This window comes from Carcharodon carcharias, chromosome 14 (assembly GCF_017639515.1).
Source record: "Carcharodon carcharias isolate sCarCar2 chromosome 14, sCarCar2.pri, whole genome shotgun sequence".
In the NCBI taxonomy this organism is placed as follows: domain Eukaryota; kingdom Metazoa; phylum Chordata; class Chondrichthyes; order Lamniformes; family Lamnidae; genus Carcharodon; species Carcharodon carcharias.
The window spans coordinates 74,815,125-74,834,177 of record NC_054480.1 but is presented as its reverse complement, the minus strand read 5'-3'; the positions used below and the strand labels follow the sequence as shown (position 1 = coordinate 74,834,177).

Below are 19,053 nucleotides of genomic sequence, written 5' to 3'. Positions count from 1 at the left end.
CAAAGCAGTTATTTTAAACCTTTATATGACCACTGGTGGCTATGACTACAGCTACAGAAGCCCTAATCCATGGGGTTCTGTCTGTAAACCTCACTGTTTCACTTCCTCTCTCTGCCTTTAAGATACTCCTTTAAATTTCCTTCTTTGACCAAGCTTTGGGTCACCTGTCTTAATCTCTGTGTGACTCGGTGTCAGATTTTGCCCCATGATGCTTGTGTGAAGCACTTGACACGTTTTACTACATTAAAGGCTCTATGTAAATGCAGCTGGTTGTTGTGCCTTCAGCCATCTAGGCCACAGGGCTCTGAACTTCCCTTCCTAAATCTTTCCATCTCTCGACCTTCCCTTCCTCCTTTAAGGCTGCTCTTTTATCAAGCTTTTGGCCACATTTCCTAATGATTCTTTCTTTGATTCAGTGTCCAGTTTTGTCTGATTATATCTCTGCAAAGTGCCTTGGGATGTTATTCTATATTAAAGGTGTAACATAAATGTAGCTTGTTAATTGATGGAAATAATACTGTGCACGGGATGAACTCAGCTTGTAAATTCCCCTGTTTTTCACCCAAATTGAGACACAGCTCTTTGTCAAGTTCCCCTTTTAGTGTTCTGACCAAGAACAAGCAAATCTCAGCCACATCAGGGAACTGAGCTCAAATATGAGCCAAACTGACTAGTAGCAGTGCAGCTCTCTATTCTACAAGCATGCGTGCGCACACACACGAGCAAAGGAATTACTTATATGTAAACATTACTGGGGCCTTGTTATTTATTCTGCTGCATTTATTTGCTCCACTGGTATTTTACAGAGTGGTCACTCTTTAAGATGTTTTCACGGACGTTGACAGAGGTGTGCCCTCTAGCATCACAAAGTACAATTTACGTGGACATCACAGATAAAGATAAGGTACTGAATAGATATAGATCATGTTTTAATCCTCTCACAGGGTCTTCCAAAGCAACTGCTTTGTGGGGTTTGGTTCCCTGGACACTGGCGGTTGGGATAAAAACAGAAAGTGCTGGAAAAGCTCAGCAGGTCTGGCAGCATCTGTGGAGAGAGAAACAGAGTTAATGTTTTGAGTATATATGACTTCTTCAGAGCTAAAGAGAAGTAGAACTGTGATAGATATTATACTGTTTAAGAGGGGGTGGAGCAAAATAGAAGGTCAGGGATAGGTGGAAGCTCAGGAGAGGTTGACAAAGATGTCATGGACACAAGACAAAGAAAGTGTTAATGTGTTAAAGACTCAAGAAGGTGCTGATAGTGACATAAAGGTAGGAAGGTAAGGTAGCAGAATGTGTTAAAAGCAGAACAAAGGTCAGCACTCTGTGAGAGCACTGATGGCTGGGTTTGGTTCCCTGGTTACTGATGCTGGGGTTGGTTCCCTGGACGCAGATGGGCGGGGTTTGGTCCTCTTGGATGCCAGCAGCTTAAGTGGTCTTCTTCACATGGAGACGTGTTGACAGCTTTTTCAGTAGGAAGGGGCTGGCGTCATAGACGAGTCCTACCTTGTGAGGATGGACACTCAAAGTTGTCAATTTCCAGCATAGGTACAAATCAGGAACTGATGTTTCCAACTGTTCCTCGTTAAGGAATGCTGAAGCCATGTCCATGGCTATCATGACTGGGATCAGTCAAATAATCCCCTGCACAATCGGGGCCACGTGTCTTCCAGGGCTACATGTATCTTGGATGTGGGAGATGGTTGAAGGAGAGGAACAGTAAGCTGGAGAGTGGAGTCTGCTTGCATGATACTGATGCCTGCAGGACACTGATGTTTTGTGCCTGTATGTTAGAGACATTATTGGTTGCAGATTAGTAACAGGCCCTGATTCCATCCTTTCAGCACCATGCATTTGATGACCATGGGGTGAAAATACGGAAGTTTATTTTCTGAGTAGTATTTCTGTGAAAAAGAGGCAGCAAAGACTACAAAAAATATATAATTCTGCTTTTCGACTTTCTAGATTAATGACACCCATGAGCTAATGCCACCAGCACCCAATACGCTTAACACAACAGTTCATGGGAAGTGGAGATCCTATGCTGTGTACAATCTGCTGAACCCTCAGTTATACAGCACATCATCACGCTCCTTAAACATAGCATTAAAATGGAAACTGTCCAAACAGTTTGGTAAGTATAGGAATCATGGAATGCTGTTTACACAGTCAGTATAGGAACCTCTGACAGACTGCACAACTGGGCAAGGAGAGGACTGTGCACAGACCGAACATCCACTTTAAGAGTCTATATGGAATCTCAGCAACCATCTGCTCTGTGATGCCTGACCCAATAAAGGAGGGAGAGCAAGGGAGGAAAAGGTGGAGGCCATTTAGCCCCTTGAGCCAGTTCTGCCAGTCAGTGGGATCACGGCTGTTCTGTAACCTAACTCCATATATCTGCCTTTGCCCCATATCCTGTAATACCTTTCTAACAAAATTGATCACGCTCAGTTTTATAATCAACAATTAATCCAGCATAAATTTTCTTCCGGGGATGAGAATTCCAAGCTTCTACCACTCATTGTGTCTAGAAATGCTTCCTAATTTCACTCTTGAAAGGAGGCCTTTCTCTGATACCACTGACATCCCCCCCAATGCCCTTTGAGTCTTAGACACCCCAACTTACAGAAATATTTTCTCTCTATCCACCTTATCTGTTGCCTTTAATATCTTAAAAATGTCAGACAGACCACCCCTTAAACCTTCTAAACTCCAGGGAATACGACCCTTTAAAAAAAATCTCCTCTTATCCCTTAACCCTTGGACTCGAGGTTGCATTCTAGTAAACCTGCCCTGCCCTCTCTCCAAGGCCAGTATATCCTTCCTAAGGTGTGGTGCCCAGAACTGCTTTCAGGGGTAGTCTAACCAGGGTTTTTTTTAATAGCTGAAGCATGATTTTTACCATCTGGTATTTTATTCCTCAAGTTATAAAGTTCAATATTCCATTTGCTTTTTTGATTTTTGACACTAATGATGATGCTAGGTGCAGCATTCTCCAACTGACTATACAAACAATACGGAAAGCTTTGACTGTACATTGTACAAAAACCCCAGTCTTACTCTAGTCAGTAACTACAGGAACTTGAACTGGCTTTACGCAGCATTTAGGGGAATCTTGGATGTGTCTATGCAATAAGCGCACAAACCTGGGTCTGACTAAATAGAAGTACAGAATAGCGGGACTAACAGTAAATTCTGACTCTATATATGCCTTAGTTTGTCTTTGCATGCAGTAGGTACCTGAATCTCATACTTTCTGATATATATGTGCCAGAAACTGATTTGACAGTGGATGCTGAAAGCTCAGAATTGATGGTCTAGGGAACAGAAAGTCGGCCATGTTCCCACTCTTGAGCAATGCAGACTTTTTGTTGAAAGTTGTTCAGTGTGAACATTCTGTTGAGGACAGGTTGGGTTTAGCTGTAAATTCCCTCTGGTTAGATAATCTGTCAGTATTCACTAAGATAAAACAAAATACTGTGGGTGCTGGAAATCTAGAACAAAAACAAAAATACCTGGAAAAACTCAGCAGGTCTGACAGCATCTGTGGAGAGGGACACAGTTGACGTTTCAAGTCTGGATGACCCTTCATCAGAACTAAGACAGAAGGGCCATCCAGACTCGAAACGTCAACTGTGCCCCTCTCCAAAGATGCTGTCAGACCTGTTGAGTTTTTCCAGGTATTTTTGTTTTTGTCAGTATTCACTGTTTGGCCTTTACACAAAGCATGGCAACTTAGGTGATTGCACCTATGGAAGCATGCTCTAGCAAGAAATCAATAGTGAAATTTGAAAGTGCAGAAAAGGAATGGATCTGTGAAGGAAGCTGGTTATCTAAGAGGGATTTTGTAACGTGGTGTATGTGACTTTCTGACATTGTACTGACATTATCACCAACAATAGATGATCCAGAGTGATTGGCTACAAACTCAACTCTATTCTGTTTATTTCTCAATGTCACCCCAGTTGTTGTGGTGAGCTAGTGATGAGATACTTTTCTACTTGGAGAGAGAACAGGGGAAAAAAAAATCAGGCCGAGATCTGTGCACTAACTGCGGGACGAATTGCCACAGCCTGCATTATATTGGGATGGGGACATTTGAAATGATTAAAGCATAAGGTGAATTTAGAATGTTGTGACTTACAGCTGCACTATTTGGAAATTATATTCAATTTAAGTCAAGCGCTGGCCATATAACACAAGGGCTTTGGTATTTTTAAGATGTTCTAAACATTTACAAGAGCTGTCCAACAATTATGCAATAATCTGTTATTTCTTATTTTTATGCAGCGATATTTGAAGTGCCTGTCTTCTACGCAGAGAGATATGTAAGTGGCTTCGGCCTCCAGACAGGCAAAATCAACACCTTGATCTATAATAATCACCCATACCGGGCATTCCCTGTGCTGCTGATGGAAATTGTGCCATGGTACCTTCGGCTCTATGTCCACACACTCACCATCACCACCAAGGGCAAAGAGAACAAACCAAGTAAGCTGCTTGTCTTCCCTCCCCTCCTCTCTTCTTTTCCCTGTCACCTTTCTTCCCCCTTTGATATCTCTATCCTCCCTTCTCAGTGTCCTGCCTCCTAATTCACAAGTGTTGAAGTGCTGAGATAATGTGGATGTAATTATTGTGATGATACAGGATTCTCTGTCACACCACAACACTTCTTAAAAGGTGACTTATTATTCTAATGAAGATACATCAATGAAGTAATGGGTTAGAATGGCATCTTTAGTAGTCTTACTGTTATTGATTTTTAAAATAACATGCTGCCAAGTTTAGGGAAGGACACTGGCAGTAGTGGATGGAAAGATATCTTGGATGTGGAGGCCGGGTTAAGGGACACCAGCAGTCAATGAGTAGAGCGCTGATGGGTGATGGGGAAGAGCCGCACAAATAAAAAAAAAAGTGAAACCTGATTCAGGATGGGCAAACAAAGCTGGTACTGGGCTGTGACAGACAATTGAGATGGCTAGATCTGTTCATGTTCAGGTAAGGAAAATTAGGGATAGTGATGATCGAATCCAAGTTTTAAAATGATAAGAGTTGCATCTTCAAGTGCAGCTGCATTTATCTGTGAAGTTTTAAATTTGCCCAATTGCATAACTGATCTAAAGCTTTTGACAATTTTTTTGACATTCCTTTTGTCCCTGCTGTTGGCCTACCCCAGTATATAATAAACTGAAAGAAAACAAAGGAAGATGGTTGTGGTTGTTGGAGGTCAGTCATCTCAGTCCCAGGACATCAGTGCAAGAGTTCCTCAGGGCAAGAGTCCTAGGCCCAACCATATTCAGCTGCTTCATTAATGACCTTCCCATCAATGCCAATTGCTGTAAAAATCCACCTGTTTCACTAGTGTCCTTTAGAGAAGGAAATCTGCTGTCCTTACTTGGTCTGGCCTACATGTGACTCTAGGCTCACAGCAATGTGGTTGACTCTTAAATGTCCTCTGAACAAGGGCAGTTAGGGATGAGCAATAAATGCTGGCAGAGCCGGCAATGCTGACATCCCATGAATGAATAAAAAAAATAAAAAACATACCTGTCACAATTTCAAAATAAAGTATACAACTTGTATATTCCTGTTAACCTGCCTTGTCTTTTTAAGATGGTGACAAGTCTGCTACATGTTGAGCTTTAATTTAAAATTCCCAGTAAATGCAAATGATTTTTTTTAGTAGCTTAGCTATTCAGATGCTACACAAGATTATGCACTTTGCGAATCTTAAAACCTCGTGGAGCTGTTTACCTGGGGAATTTCCTTCCCATCTTAGGAGGATGAGAATCTCCTTAGAATTGGAATTGCTGCAACCTGCTTCAGTTGAAGTGTTCAAAGAAAAACTGAGAGATCCTGCTCATTCACTAGGGGCCTGTCACTAAGGAGATGAAAGTGGTCTGGAAGCTGGATGGGGTGAAGAATATCTGTTTCGTGTTCCTCACCTTCTGTGTTCAGAGTTATTTGTACCACCTGTAGATGGTGCTGTGGAGCCAGAAGAGGTTGTAGCTCTTGTGGCTTCATCAGCAGCCACTCAGCTCAGATATACATTACAACTATTACAAAGGATGGAAAGAAGAGCATTCAGTCCAACAAAATTAATTCTCAAAGTACATTAACTCTTCTGTCATGGCATCTAATTTGCTTTGGGATGACATCCAAAGTTCCACCTCTGTTCTGCCTGGTAGTTAATTCTAACACTTCCAGATTTTTATGGTAACATTATTTTTCAATAATTTCCATTTACACCCTCAGGCCCTACTTTCCTGACTTGCTTTCAAGAATTAATATGGACTTACTTTATCTATATCATTTAAGACTTCCATGATATGACCCTTAGCCCTTTGCTCCAGACAGCTGCTGGACAATTTTCACTTTTACTGCCTGGACTGCAATATGCAGAGTAAGTCGCTGCCCCTTATAGAACTCGTTGGATTTTCATCTCTGAATTCAATGAGGATAACCTTGGACAAGTTTTACAACATGTGGCTGATGTGCATTAGAACCTAGGCGGTGAAGGTAAAAATTATCCCCCGACCTCAACCCCAGTTTCAGTAATTAAAAAAAAAGTCATTCTTGGGTTTTGGGGGTTGCTGACAGTATTTATTGTCCATCCCTAGCTGCCCTTGAGAAGGTGATTGTGGGCCTTCTCTTGAACTGCTGTAGTCCATCTGGTGTAGAAACACACACACACACACACACACACACACACACACACACACACACACACACACACACACAGATATTAGGGAGGAAATTCCAGGATTTGGACACAGCGACAGTGAAGGAATGGTGATATAGTTCCAAGTCAGGATGGTGTGTGGCTTGGAGTTGGCAACGTTCTTATTCATCTGCTGCCCTTATCCTTATAGATGGTAGTGTTCCTGGGCTTAGGAAGTGCTGTAGCAGAGTTGCAGCAGTGCATCTTGTAGATGGTACACACTGCGGCCATTGTGCGCTGGTGGTGGAGGGAGTGAATGTTGAAAGCGGCGGATGGGATACCTGTCAAGTGGGCTGCTTTGTCTTAAATGGTGTTGAGCATCTTGAGTGTGGTTGGAGCTGCACTCATCCAGGCAAGTGGAGAGTATTCCATCACACTCCTGATTTGTGCCTTGTAGATGGTGGAAAGGCTTTGGGGAGTCAGGAGATGAATTGCTTGCCACAGAATACATAGCCTCTGACCTGTTCTTATAGTCATAGTATTTGCATGGCTGAGCCAGTTAAGTTTCTGGTCAATGGTGACTCCCAGGACTGTAGCTAGTGTTACACAAATTTTCTCCTTAATCTTCCTTTGCCTTTAAGATATGTACCTTCTAGCCCTGGGATTTATTAGCCTATCAATAGCCTCACTCACTGCAGCATCCTATAGGTTGCTGGGTATGCAAATAAATTAGACACTCATGTTTTCAAAAATTATTCATTGCATATTGAAGTGTCACAGACTGCTATCGGCTATACATTATAGCACCATTGTTTTCACAATAAACACTCTAACAGGAATTTGGCAGCATCTGACAACTCCTTGTACCGTGTGTGTTTGGTGACAGGTTATATCCATTACCAGCCAGCCAAAGACCGAGAGTGCCCCCACCTACTGGAGATGCTGATTCAGCTGCCTGCTAAATCTATCACCAAGATTGGCATTGAGTTCGAGAGAGCCTTGTTGAAGTGGACTGAGTACCCTCCTGATCCTAACCATGGCTTCTACGTTGGGTAAGGATGTGGAAATGCAGTGGAACCTGGATCTCGTTGAGCTTGGGTTGCATGTAGAACATGTTATCAAGTTGCATTTTAGGAAGAAAAGATGGGAAAGAAACAAGAGGGAGAAAATGAAATGCAATCCTCAGCTTTGCTGTGAATAAAGTGTGAGGCCGTCTGCTTTGCTTAGAGAGGGAGTGAGAAATCAGAATATTTTCTTAATGGTGAGAAATTAAGAACCACGGAGAACAGTGGGATTTGGGCATCCATGTATATTGATCACTAAAAGCATGTGTACAAAAAATACTTGGATGGAATTTTGGCCTTTATCTCAAGGGGTTTGAGCCCTGTCTAGGTCTTATCTGGGACGCTTAAGGTGTACGAAACCTTGACTAGACCCCACTGGGGATATTGCATTCAGTTTTGGACACTGAACCTGGAGAAAGGTATATTGGCTTAGGAGTGGGTGCAGCGTGGATTTACCAGAACGATATTAGGCTTTAAAGAATTAAATTATAACAAAAGATTGCATAAACTTGGTTTGTATTTCCCTAGCTGAATAGATACTTGTATAAAGGTATTCAATAGGGTTATTACAGATATACTATTACCACTATTGAGAGAATGTAGAACAAATGGGCATTACCTTAAGATTAGAGCTAAACCATGTAGGAGTGAAATCAGGAAGCACTTTTTCAAGCAAAAAATAGTGGAAATCTGGAACTCTCCCAAAAAGCTGTGGATATTGTGGGTCAAATAAAATTTTAAGGACTGTATCAATAGGTTTTTGTTGGGTCAGGATATCATGGGATATGCAGCAAAGGACCTATAGACCCGTGATCTAATTGAATATTGGAATAGGCTCAAGGGACTGATTGGCCTATTCTTGTTTCTATGTTCCTAAAGAGTTAAAGTGAGAAATGATGCTGGAAAATGTACGTGAAGGAGCGAAAGTGTTAACTCTGGGGTTGTTCTGGTATTTGTGTTTCTATTTGAAGGGCAGTTTATTTTTTTTCTGTATGTGCAGAAGGTTCAGGTGCAACTGGATGTTAAGAACAAGGTATTTGTGATTAGCTCAAGAGCTTGGATCTAGAACATTGCGTTAAATTACCTTATGATCTTGAACAGGGATTTGATGGGCTTTGGGAGAGACAGGGAATAGATGGCTAATTAGCGTCTCAGCTAGCGAATGGAGCAAGCCTGTAACAGGATAGATCTATAATAAGAGTCAGTTTTTGTCTGTTTGGACTGTTTTGATTGGTGTCATAACTCACTGGGCATAGTGCGCTGTAATATCGAGTCCCACTGTTCGCAGAGCCATGACAAATGTGAAAAGTTTGACCAAACCACCAGATTTCCCCAATTCTATCTAACTGTTTAATTTAGGTTAACAGAATACGGGCACCAGGTTTGTAAATTTAATAAGCAAATAACTGTTCATTGAACGAACTGTCATTAAGCAATGGCAAAAGGAAGAAATAGGAACTGTTAATTTCTAACTCTATGACTTAAACTCTACCCCTTCTTAAACCCTTATACAGACACTTACAAGACACATAAGACACACAAAAACATGGATTTAAGGGTGGGATAAATCAGTTCAATAGCACCAGTTCTGGAGTACAGGATTTGATGGGTTCATTTTGATTGATGTCTTCCAAATTCCTTTCAGTTCTTGTTGATGACACGAGGTGGTCTTCCAGCACTTTCAGTATTTAGTTCAGTGGTTGAGCACTTGCCTTTCAATGTCTCTAACAGTGATTTTCCCCTTTTGTCTCTTGACAGAGGTTTTCAGAGAGAGAGCAGGTTATAGAGATATGAGGAGAAAAAGCCAGCTAGCTTATACTGTGGAATTACTGAAATCTTCCACACTCAGGAGAAAGAGGTTTTAGGTCTTGTTCCTTTCAGGCTAGGAGCTATTCTGCTACACTGCCCTCACACGAAAACTTAGTCACCTGGTCAAGAGCCAATTAAAACATTACCAGGCAGCTTCCTTGGTCCAGGACTCCTTTCTGGCACCATCCTCTCTTTCATGGCATACTCTGTTCCAGGACTGCAACATTGTATGTATATCTCATCCTGTTCCAGTGGACATGTCTTTCAAACTGCAGCCATTGTAAATGTAATCCATAGTCCAACGGAAAGCAAAAAGATATGTTACTTACATTGGTCAGTTTAAGGGATGTGTGTAGGTGGGTTTATTTGCTGGGTAGTGCCTGGCGCACATGGAGGCGCATGGGGTGTGTGAAGGACTGGAGCAAGTGACACACATGTGCCTGCCAGAGGGTGATGGTGAAGGGGATGGGTGAGGATGCAGGATTGTTGGTGGAGAGAAAATATACTAATTTGATTGCAATTTTTTTTGTGGGTCTCTGCTGGTAGAGTATTAACCCCACTCCCCAGAAAATTAATATTGATTTTTCCATGAGAGAGTGGAGGACAGAAAATATTGCATTGACTTCATAAGCTTGAAAGTCTGTTCCAGACTAGAATATGCATTGTAACAAATTGATGAATAGTTTATTTATTTCACAACTTGCAATCTCCTGTTGTGTTGCTGACTATTATGACACAGCAGTTGGTAAAGCGCAGTTATTTAAAAATCCCAGAGGGAAACTTTAAACATCTGTCGTAACCTATATTTTCATTTGGTATGTTTGAGATGAAGCTTTAAATTTAGGAATCTGACCACCAGTTCTTGAGAAATTTTCATATCAAACTACATGAGACATTTATTAATTTACACAAGTTAAATATATACAAATGGCTACAAATTACTACTATCATAACCTTTAACAAATTCCCAAACTAATCTCCACTAAGACAACAACAACTCATAGACTTTAAGCAGACACCAGACAAAGCATTTTCATCTTACAAATTCAAAATGAGGTTTCTTTCACTTTGGTTCCTTTGCAGACACAGTGACAGGCTTACAAGCTCTGATCTTACATTGCCTCTGTTCTGCACACACAAAACTGCTGTCTGTTATACCCAGCACATCTCATTGAATGTAAATTCTCATTGTATCACCAACCCCTTTGAACTCCACCTCTTCTAACAATAAAAACCCCTTTCATAGTCCCAATTTTATTAGTAATATAAACATTGCTTGGTCTCTGCTAGCTGGGTGCCACATTTCACTCCCCTTCTTGAATGCTCTATTCAACAAAATGCAAATGCACTCTACCTCTCTTACATCTCAGAAAATTAGAATACATCAAAGCATCCAGACTGGCTGGCTTTAATCCAATTAAGACACACCCACAGACTAAACCATTATTTTTTTAAAAAGTAATTTCCAACAATATTATATACCTTAATAGCTTCATGCCACTGACTGCTAATTTCTAATCTGGGGTATTGCTGAAGCATTCAGATGCTAATCTGGTCTGTGACGTTAAGGCTATGGCTCTAAGTAGGTAAATTCAGGTAGTTGTACCTTTGTGTACACTTCTAGTGTCAATCAGAGAATGGTATCAATTACCTGTAAATTGAGTATTACTGAAAAAAGAGACATGTCAAAGCTTTTCATCTTCTACTCGTCAGGACACTTGCAAGATTACCAATATTAGAGGAAAACAACAATTTATACTGTATGAGAAGAGAGACCTGTAAATTTCAGGCTTCAGTTAATGACCTGACTTATTTTTTGGTTATGCACCTAACGTCTGATGCCAGGTGTGTGACAGTCACAAAACATTTTTTAATAAGTTAGCAGATCTCCCATGTGTTCCTCTAGGTGAGTTGGAGAATACACTGTTTTCCAATAATTGGGGTATTATGCCACATAGTATATTGTACTGTCAGGACCACTGCTGCTTTCCTTGCTATTCATTTTGTACATTCCCTTACTCTTCAATTGTAATTTACTGCTGTTTTGGTTTGAACCAGTCACTGAAGAGTGACAGGAAATGAACATGATGCTTATAACAAATGCATATTGCACACACATTTTAATATAGTATAGATATTGATAAATGTGTGTGTTTGAAACTCAAAAGGCGTACATGGAATGTTTTGTTTTAATCTGACATTAGTGCCCCCTCAACACTCACTAAAACTCTATGCGGACTCAAAAAGGAATGAAAAATCTGGGAATGGTTGAATGTTCTGATGACTAATATTCTGATCAGGCTGTAATGTCTTACATTGTCCAACTTTGTTGCTCACTTTATAACCACTGGTGGTGTTGTGCCAATTGAATACGATGCTGTAGCAACTCCACGCTGCTACAGCTCCCTAACACGGTCTGTTGCCCTCATCTGAAAGTCACAGCTCTCAACTTTGTGAGATTTGTTGCAAAATGCTGTTCCTGCTGAGAGGGCACAAGGCTACTCAAACTGGTCCATTTAGGACTGATTATCCTAGAAGCTCTTGATTATTGGAGCTGTATTAATGCTGTACAAGCCTTATACCAGAAGACATTCACTTTCACTCACTGTGGGAACAAAGTATTTTTAATAATTTCTAGTGTACGTCCTGTCTCTAAGCTACACTGGTATGTGGCCAAGCAACAATTGGGAATGTGTTGCACAGACAAACAGGCTGTGCACAAGAAACATGTTCCCTTTCCAATACAATGCATGCAAGACCATGTGGCAATCTTATGGGGCTGTGCAGTGCAACAGAAGGGCCGCACACAACAAAGAGAAATGAGAGGGAACTTTGTTCAAGAGCATGGTTGTCATATTTACTTACTAATGTGGCCCGACCCTTCTCACTGGGGTGACTGGGATTCCACAAGGGGACTCTTTTGGAGTTTTTTAATCTTTTGGAATTTAGTCTACTGGTAGGATCACTTGCTTCCGTAGGGCCACCTAGGTACTGATGGGATTGGTGGGCATGTGCAATATGAACGCTGATCCATTGTCCCCCACTGAGAGTTCTTGCTGTGGGGAAGTGACAGAACTAGGAGAATGTGAATAACTAGCTGTTCGTAAATGCAGGTGCCACAGAGGGCAATTGCAACTGCTTGTAAACATCTGGCTCTGGGTTAGAAAAGCTCTTTAACCGTTCTGTATAATATATTAGAAGTTTCTCACCTAATACATCCACTTTTCACAACTTCTGCCATCACGCTTAACTGTCTCAAAATAAAACAGCAGCAAATCAGAACTGAAGAAGTAGAGAATGTTTGAATCAAAATTAAAAGAAACAACGAGAAAACAGCTCATAAGAAACTACTAAGTACTTAGCCAGACAATCCTGAATAAACAGTCAAGGGAACATAGATTCAAGATAAGTGGCAGAAGGTGTTGGGGGAACATGGGGAAGAACTTTCTTACGCAGAGGGTAGTGGGTGTCTGGAATTCGCTGCCCAAGTTGGTGATAGAGACAGAAACTCGAAACTCTTTTAAAAAGTACCTGAATCTGCACCTTAAGCGCTGTAAGCTGCAGGGCTATGGGTTGGGTGCAGGAAGGTGGGATTAGAAAGGGCACCTGGGTGTCCTTGGGCTGGTATGGACAAGATGGGCCGAATGGCCTCCTTCTGTGCTGTAACTTTTCTATGGTTCTATGGAACCTACCAATAAAAACAAAAAGGAACCAAACGAATCCCTTATAAGGTTCTTTGAAAAAGCAGTCCATCTCCTTACTCACTAACTAAAGGCTAATGTCCAAGGTAAGGCTTAAAACATTATATAACTGACTTATTTCACAGTAACATGATTAAATGTATCCATACAAACATAAGAAATAGGAGCAGGAGTAGGCCACTCAGCCCCTTGAGTCTACTTCGCCATTCAATAAGATCATGGCTGATCTGATTGTGACCATAACTCCACTTTTCTGCCTGTCCCCCATAACACTTGACTCCCTTCTCATTCAAAAACATGTCTAATTTAGCCTTGAATATATTCAGTGACCTTGTCCCTACTGCTCTCTGGGGAAGAGAGTTCCAAACACTAACAATCCTCTGGAAGAAGAAATTCCTTCTCATCTCCATCTTAAGTGGTAAACTCCTTATTTTTAAAATGTGCCTCCTTGTTCTAGATCCCCCTGTCAGCATCCATCCTGTCAAGCCCCCTCAGAATGTTCTATGTTTCAATAAGCTTACTTCCCATTCTGCTAGACTGCAATGAGTATCCACTCTGCTCAACCTTTCTTCATAAGACAAACTACTCATCCCAGGTCTCAGCCTAGTGAACCTTCTCTGAACTGCCTTCAATCCAGGTATGTTCCTCCTTACATAAGGTGACTCAAACTGCACACAATACTCTCGGTGTGAATCCATTCAGTTGCTTTTTGTATCTTTTATTTCAATTGTTTTTACTTGCAGTCTTTACATTTCTGAAAGCCTTATGCTAAACTAGGTATTTTGGTCCAGTATTGACTCCAGATCACTCAGTATGAATCTATGTAATGTGCACATGTTTCCAGGATGCTTCAGTAGCATTTAGTTAGCCTGACTGCTCAAATGTTTCTCCTCAATTTTCAGCATGCTTGACTTAGTTGTTTTTCAAAATAATTTGAAGAAAAACGTGTGGATAGGTTTCCAAACCTGTATTTAAGTAAAGCCTTTATTGCATATTTTCTTTTAAGATAGTGTACGTATGTGAATGTGCTTGGGTTGTGGGGGTGTTGATGTATGAGAAGAAAAAAGAATCAATTTTAAAAAAGACCCCATTTTTACACACTTATTGTCAATTTGTTTATGTTTGAATAACCTTATTAATTATTCTCTGAAAAATTCAAATCTTGTCTCTGTGCATAACAGTATTTCAGTTTATAGTCGTGGCAATGATCTGAAGATACATTGCATGATGAGCTTGAGTAGGCTTTCAACTAAACTTTTAAATAAAAATTATTTGTTGCAAAATTTGTATCCCTAGTGTTGCTGGAGAAAGAGGATGACGGCCATCCGAGTGGGGCACACTGCATCTCCAGCCACATCTGGCATGGCATACGTGGTACTCCATGCTGGGAAGGGCACTAACATTGGTCTGTGTGCACCAGAGGCATCTGAACTGGCTCTGTCATGATGTTGCTCAGCCCTGTTGGCTGATGTGACACTCAACTTCCAAAATTGGACCACAGGGGAGATACAGCAGAGGCTGCGGACATATCAAGCTCTGCACAATGCCCTCTGCCAACTTGAAGTCAGTCTCCTCTATGCTCCTTAACAGTGACAGGAGGCAGACCAGCCAGTGCACCCAGAATCGTGATGTGCATGCTCATGCTCTATTCCACCCTATTGAGATCCTCATCTGATTCCCCTGTAGCTGAACTCACCTGCAGCCTCACTGTCCAGTGAGCTGGCACACACATTATCCTTTTCCCCCTAGTATGACAACAGCCAGCTCATGTGCAGTGACTCACCAATGCAGATCCCAACTCTCTACTAGCTCTAATGTACTTGGAGTGACAATACCTGAGCTGATGGCTGCATGTGTCAGATCAAGTGATTGAGCCTCTTCATCATTGCTTTTGTTTTCTCTCTTCCATTGTGTGGCTGGGCAGGTGACAATTCTTGGGCATCTGAAAGTAGGAAATCCAAATTCCTTTCAACCTTGCAGTCTATCTGACTCCAGTTAAATCACACAGAACCATACACACTTGCATTTACATACTTACATACACACATTTATTAACAAAACAAAAGATTTCAAGCACATAAGATTACAATTACTTAATACTATAATAGACCCCAAAATTCCTAATAAACCTGACTCCCAACTACACACCTTCTTTAAGGCAACAGTCCAAAATAGATTTTAAATTTAGATAGGCAATCCAGCAAGTTTACCACAGCACCCACTCGACAGTGGAATTCAAAGATGTTTCTCCAACTTGGTTACTGGATACAGCAGACTTCTGCATAAGTGGCTGGAGGCTTTTTTCCCAAGGCTGTTTTACACAGTCCTTTTAGATTTTACAAGTCCCCCAACATAACCTTCCATTCTTCTTTATATATGTTTCTCTCTCTTTAATCTGTAAGTTCCATTGTTCTGTATGCCTTTGGAAATTTACTTTTCCCATAATATAAAAATCTTTCATGTTGCCAATATGGTCAGAACCTTTGGGAAAAACAAACATGCTGCTCGGCCTTGCTTATCTTGTTAGTTGTTAACCACCTATCATCCCTTTGAAATCTAAACAATGCCTTCACTTATCTGAAAATGCTAACTTCCTTCACACCCTACATGCTGCACTCATCCATGTTTACTCATTAGCTTTTCAAATACCCTTTACATCCAACCTCCCTTGATAATTTCAACCTTGCAGTCTATCTGACTCCAATTCAATTAAATCACACAGACAGAACCATACATACTCTCACTCATTAACCTACTTTACAATAAACCTCAATAATAATATGAAAAATGATAGTTTCATGACACCTGCAGGAGGGAGAAGAATGTCAGTGATTGTGTAAGCATGTGTTTGGGTGATGTGTTGTCACAGATGAATAGCTGGAAGTACATGGAAATAGTGGGAGCTATGTGTGAGGTTTGCATCATAAGGATGTGTGAGGATGGAGTAGTGTATCTCGTTATATTAGGCGTGTAACTTGATTGCTTGGGATTGGTGCTGAGTGAGTGATGGAGTTGTGAGACATTGAGCAGGGTGAGAGGCCAGTGGGTAGGAAATGTCATATGAAGATGCATTCACTGATCTTGACCACCCATGTGAGGTCATTTCAAATGGGAATGAGATCAGCACCAGAAGATAGAAAATTTGCTGGGATATGGGAAGAAGGCAAGGAGCTGGATCTGCTGTGCTGTCCTTGTGGAGAGCAGGCATGGACAGGATGGGCCAAATGGCCTCTTTCTGTGTTGTAACTATTTTGTGATTAGGCATCTTGTGGAACTGCCACCAGGTCTTTGGAGTCAGATGCTGGCAATTGATCTCTCTGGTCACATGTTCCCACTCCCTTCTGAAGGTGGTCCTTGAAGGCCTCCGACCCCTGGTGGAATCATGGCATGTTTCCTTCTGTCCATCCCCGCCACTAAGGCCTCCAGTTCAGCGTCCATGAACCTGAAACTCTCTGCCATGGTATTCCATTCCCTTCTTTAGAACTGCAGCAATATCATTCAGTAATAGCTTCCTATAATTCAGTGCAGCTTGCCTTTAAGAGGCACAGACTATTGCCTTTAAGAATAGAAAGGCTGGCCACCCCATGTGCTATCACCATCGCCTCCTGCTGAGTGTTCAGCCAGCCAGCAGCTCGGGGCCCCCCCACCTCGGATCGGTGCTACAATCGGGTAAATCTGGAGGGTAGCATTTGCATTCTGCCTACTTCCACCTCAACGGTTGTGGGTTGGTTGCAAATTTCTAGCCCATTATCTTTGTTTTGACTTTGGAAAGAGTATAAAATTGGGAAAGCGAGATGGGATGCAGAAAAATTTTAATTCAAGTTTATTCTTTTCACAAAAAGAAAATGAACTGAATCTTGTCAGCTTCTTGAGCAAACAGATTTTGTTTATCATCGCCTGTATTTTGTAGATAATTAGAAAATATAAGCCTTCTAATTAGTTGTATCTGCATATGTGAAAGCGAGAGATACAGACAGCAGTATAGACATATTCCGGACCCAATCACAAAACGCTGAATTCGCAGTTTGCAGAGATCTCTGGTGACCAGTGTTGTCAGAACCTTTCTCCTGCAGATGCTCCAGGCTAATGCCCACCCTCTTTCTTTGATACCGCCAGAATCCAGAAGCCCAAAGTGAGTCAGACCCCACCTTTTAAAAATATTCATCCTTGGGATGTGGACGCTGCTGCAAAGACCAGTATTTGTTGCTCATCAATAATTGCCCATGTGGTGAAGGTACACCCACAGTGCTGTTAGGAAGGGAGTTCCAGGATTTTGACCGAGTGACAGTGAAGGGAACTTCCAGGTGGTGGTGTTGCCAGAAGTCTGCTGCCTTTTGTCCTGGTTGGTAGAGTTCATGGGTTTGGAAGGTGTTGCTCAAAGAGCTTTGGCGAGTTACAGTCCACACTTCCAGTTCTTCTAAGCTGCAGGATTTCCATCCACCCTCATCCATGCGCTTCCAAACTCAAGAATCGCGATCTCATTGCTTCCAAATCCCAGGACCATCTCCCCAACACTGCCAAAGCCCCGAACTGTGTCTAGTTAGGCCAAACCTGATCCTACCTTTCCAGTGCTAATAATATCTGTATCTATCTTAGAAATGGTCGAAGTTCAAACTTAAATATATAGGCAAAGAAAGCCACATGAAATAAAGGGCACCTATTTACAGTTTTTATTGAATTATGTAGCTTTGTCCCTTATTTCTATCTCCAAATCATGAGAAAAATCTTCGAATACCTGATAATAAAAATGGAATTTGATTTATCCAGTCACCAAGTCAGGGCCTTGAAAAAACATGATGCAGCAGTCAAATTGCAATATAACACTGTACCCTCCAAATGACGGTGATCAATGCCACACGAGCTCTACTTGTGGAATAATTAGAAGTGTCGTGCCTGGTGTGTGCCTAAGGCACTCCAAATGTCTCACTATGTTACAGATAAAAATACTAGAAAGAAAGAAGGCCAGGCTTGTTGCCTCGACTTGTTATAAACTGGAGCCTGAAATTTGCAACCAATTTACTCCTAATTGACGCCAGTGGTATAACTGCAGCTAAAATTAATTGAATTCTTGTGTGGAGTCCTTGATCAGGGGTCTTCAATAAGCAAGTCAGGCTAGCAGTTAAACAGCAGAATCGGGCTGCAGGTTCTACCATAGTCATGAACAATGCTATGGGATTTCTAATAGATCACTGCTATGTTTGGAATCTTCTTCACCGCTTTCTTTCCTTTATAGCTCTTCTGTATTGAGCGCTCTGGTGCCGAGCAGTGTAAACATGGAAATCAACTGCACTAAACTTGCACCTCTTTTCACCAGACTGTAAGTATAATTGGTCTTGAACTGTTTTCTGACCCTTGTGTCTGCTTCTTTCAAGTTAAAGTAAGGATATCTTGCATGTGGGACCTTTTTTTTAAAAGAAATCTCAATGCAAGAATTGAAATATATAGCAGATTAGCTGGTTCCAAACAGTGGGCATTGAGGGAAATGGCTGTGGGAGTTTGGTGAGCTTAACAGCATGCTATAGAGCTGGCTTAACTTTTATAGAAACACCAGCCAAACTATGAGGCTGCCTATAGTAGATTAGAGAATACACTGTTTTGTAAAAACAGGCAAATTATACCATATAAAGCATAATGTACGATTCAGCCGTTAAATTGTCGCAGTGCATAACTTCTTGTGCCCGCCTTAAGGCTGCAACGTTTAATGACTCATGTCAGTTAGAAGCTTGTTTGCTGCTTGGGGTGGGGGTGGGGTGGGGTGATTGTGGAGTTGGGGATTTTTGCTAAAGGTTGGAAATGCCTGCCTCTGTTCTTGTTT

At 41.4% G+C, this 19,053-nt stretch overlaps 1 protein-coding gene across 1 annotated transcript in view; it reads left to right on the top strand.

Moving 5' to 3' along the window:
• pigt (phosphatidylinositol glycan anchor biosynthesis, class T) overlaps positions 1–19,053 on the top strand; it is a 33,929-nt gene that overhangs the window by 12,782 nt on the left and 2,094 nt on the right. Inside the window, exons 7-11 of the mRNA XM_041204639.1 lie at positions 807–904; positions 1,966–2,134; positions 4,294–4,494; positions 7,551–7,716; positions 18,472–18,555. Of these exons, the coding sequence (XP_041060573.1) occupies positions 807–904; positions 1,966–2,134; positions 4,294–4,494; positions 7,551–7,716; positions 18,472–18,555 (718 nt within the window). The remainder of the gene's footprint in view (positions 1–806; positions 905–1,965; positions 2,135–4,293; positions 4,495–7,550; positions 7,717–18,471; positions 18,556–19,053) is intronic.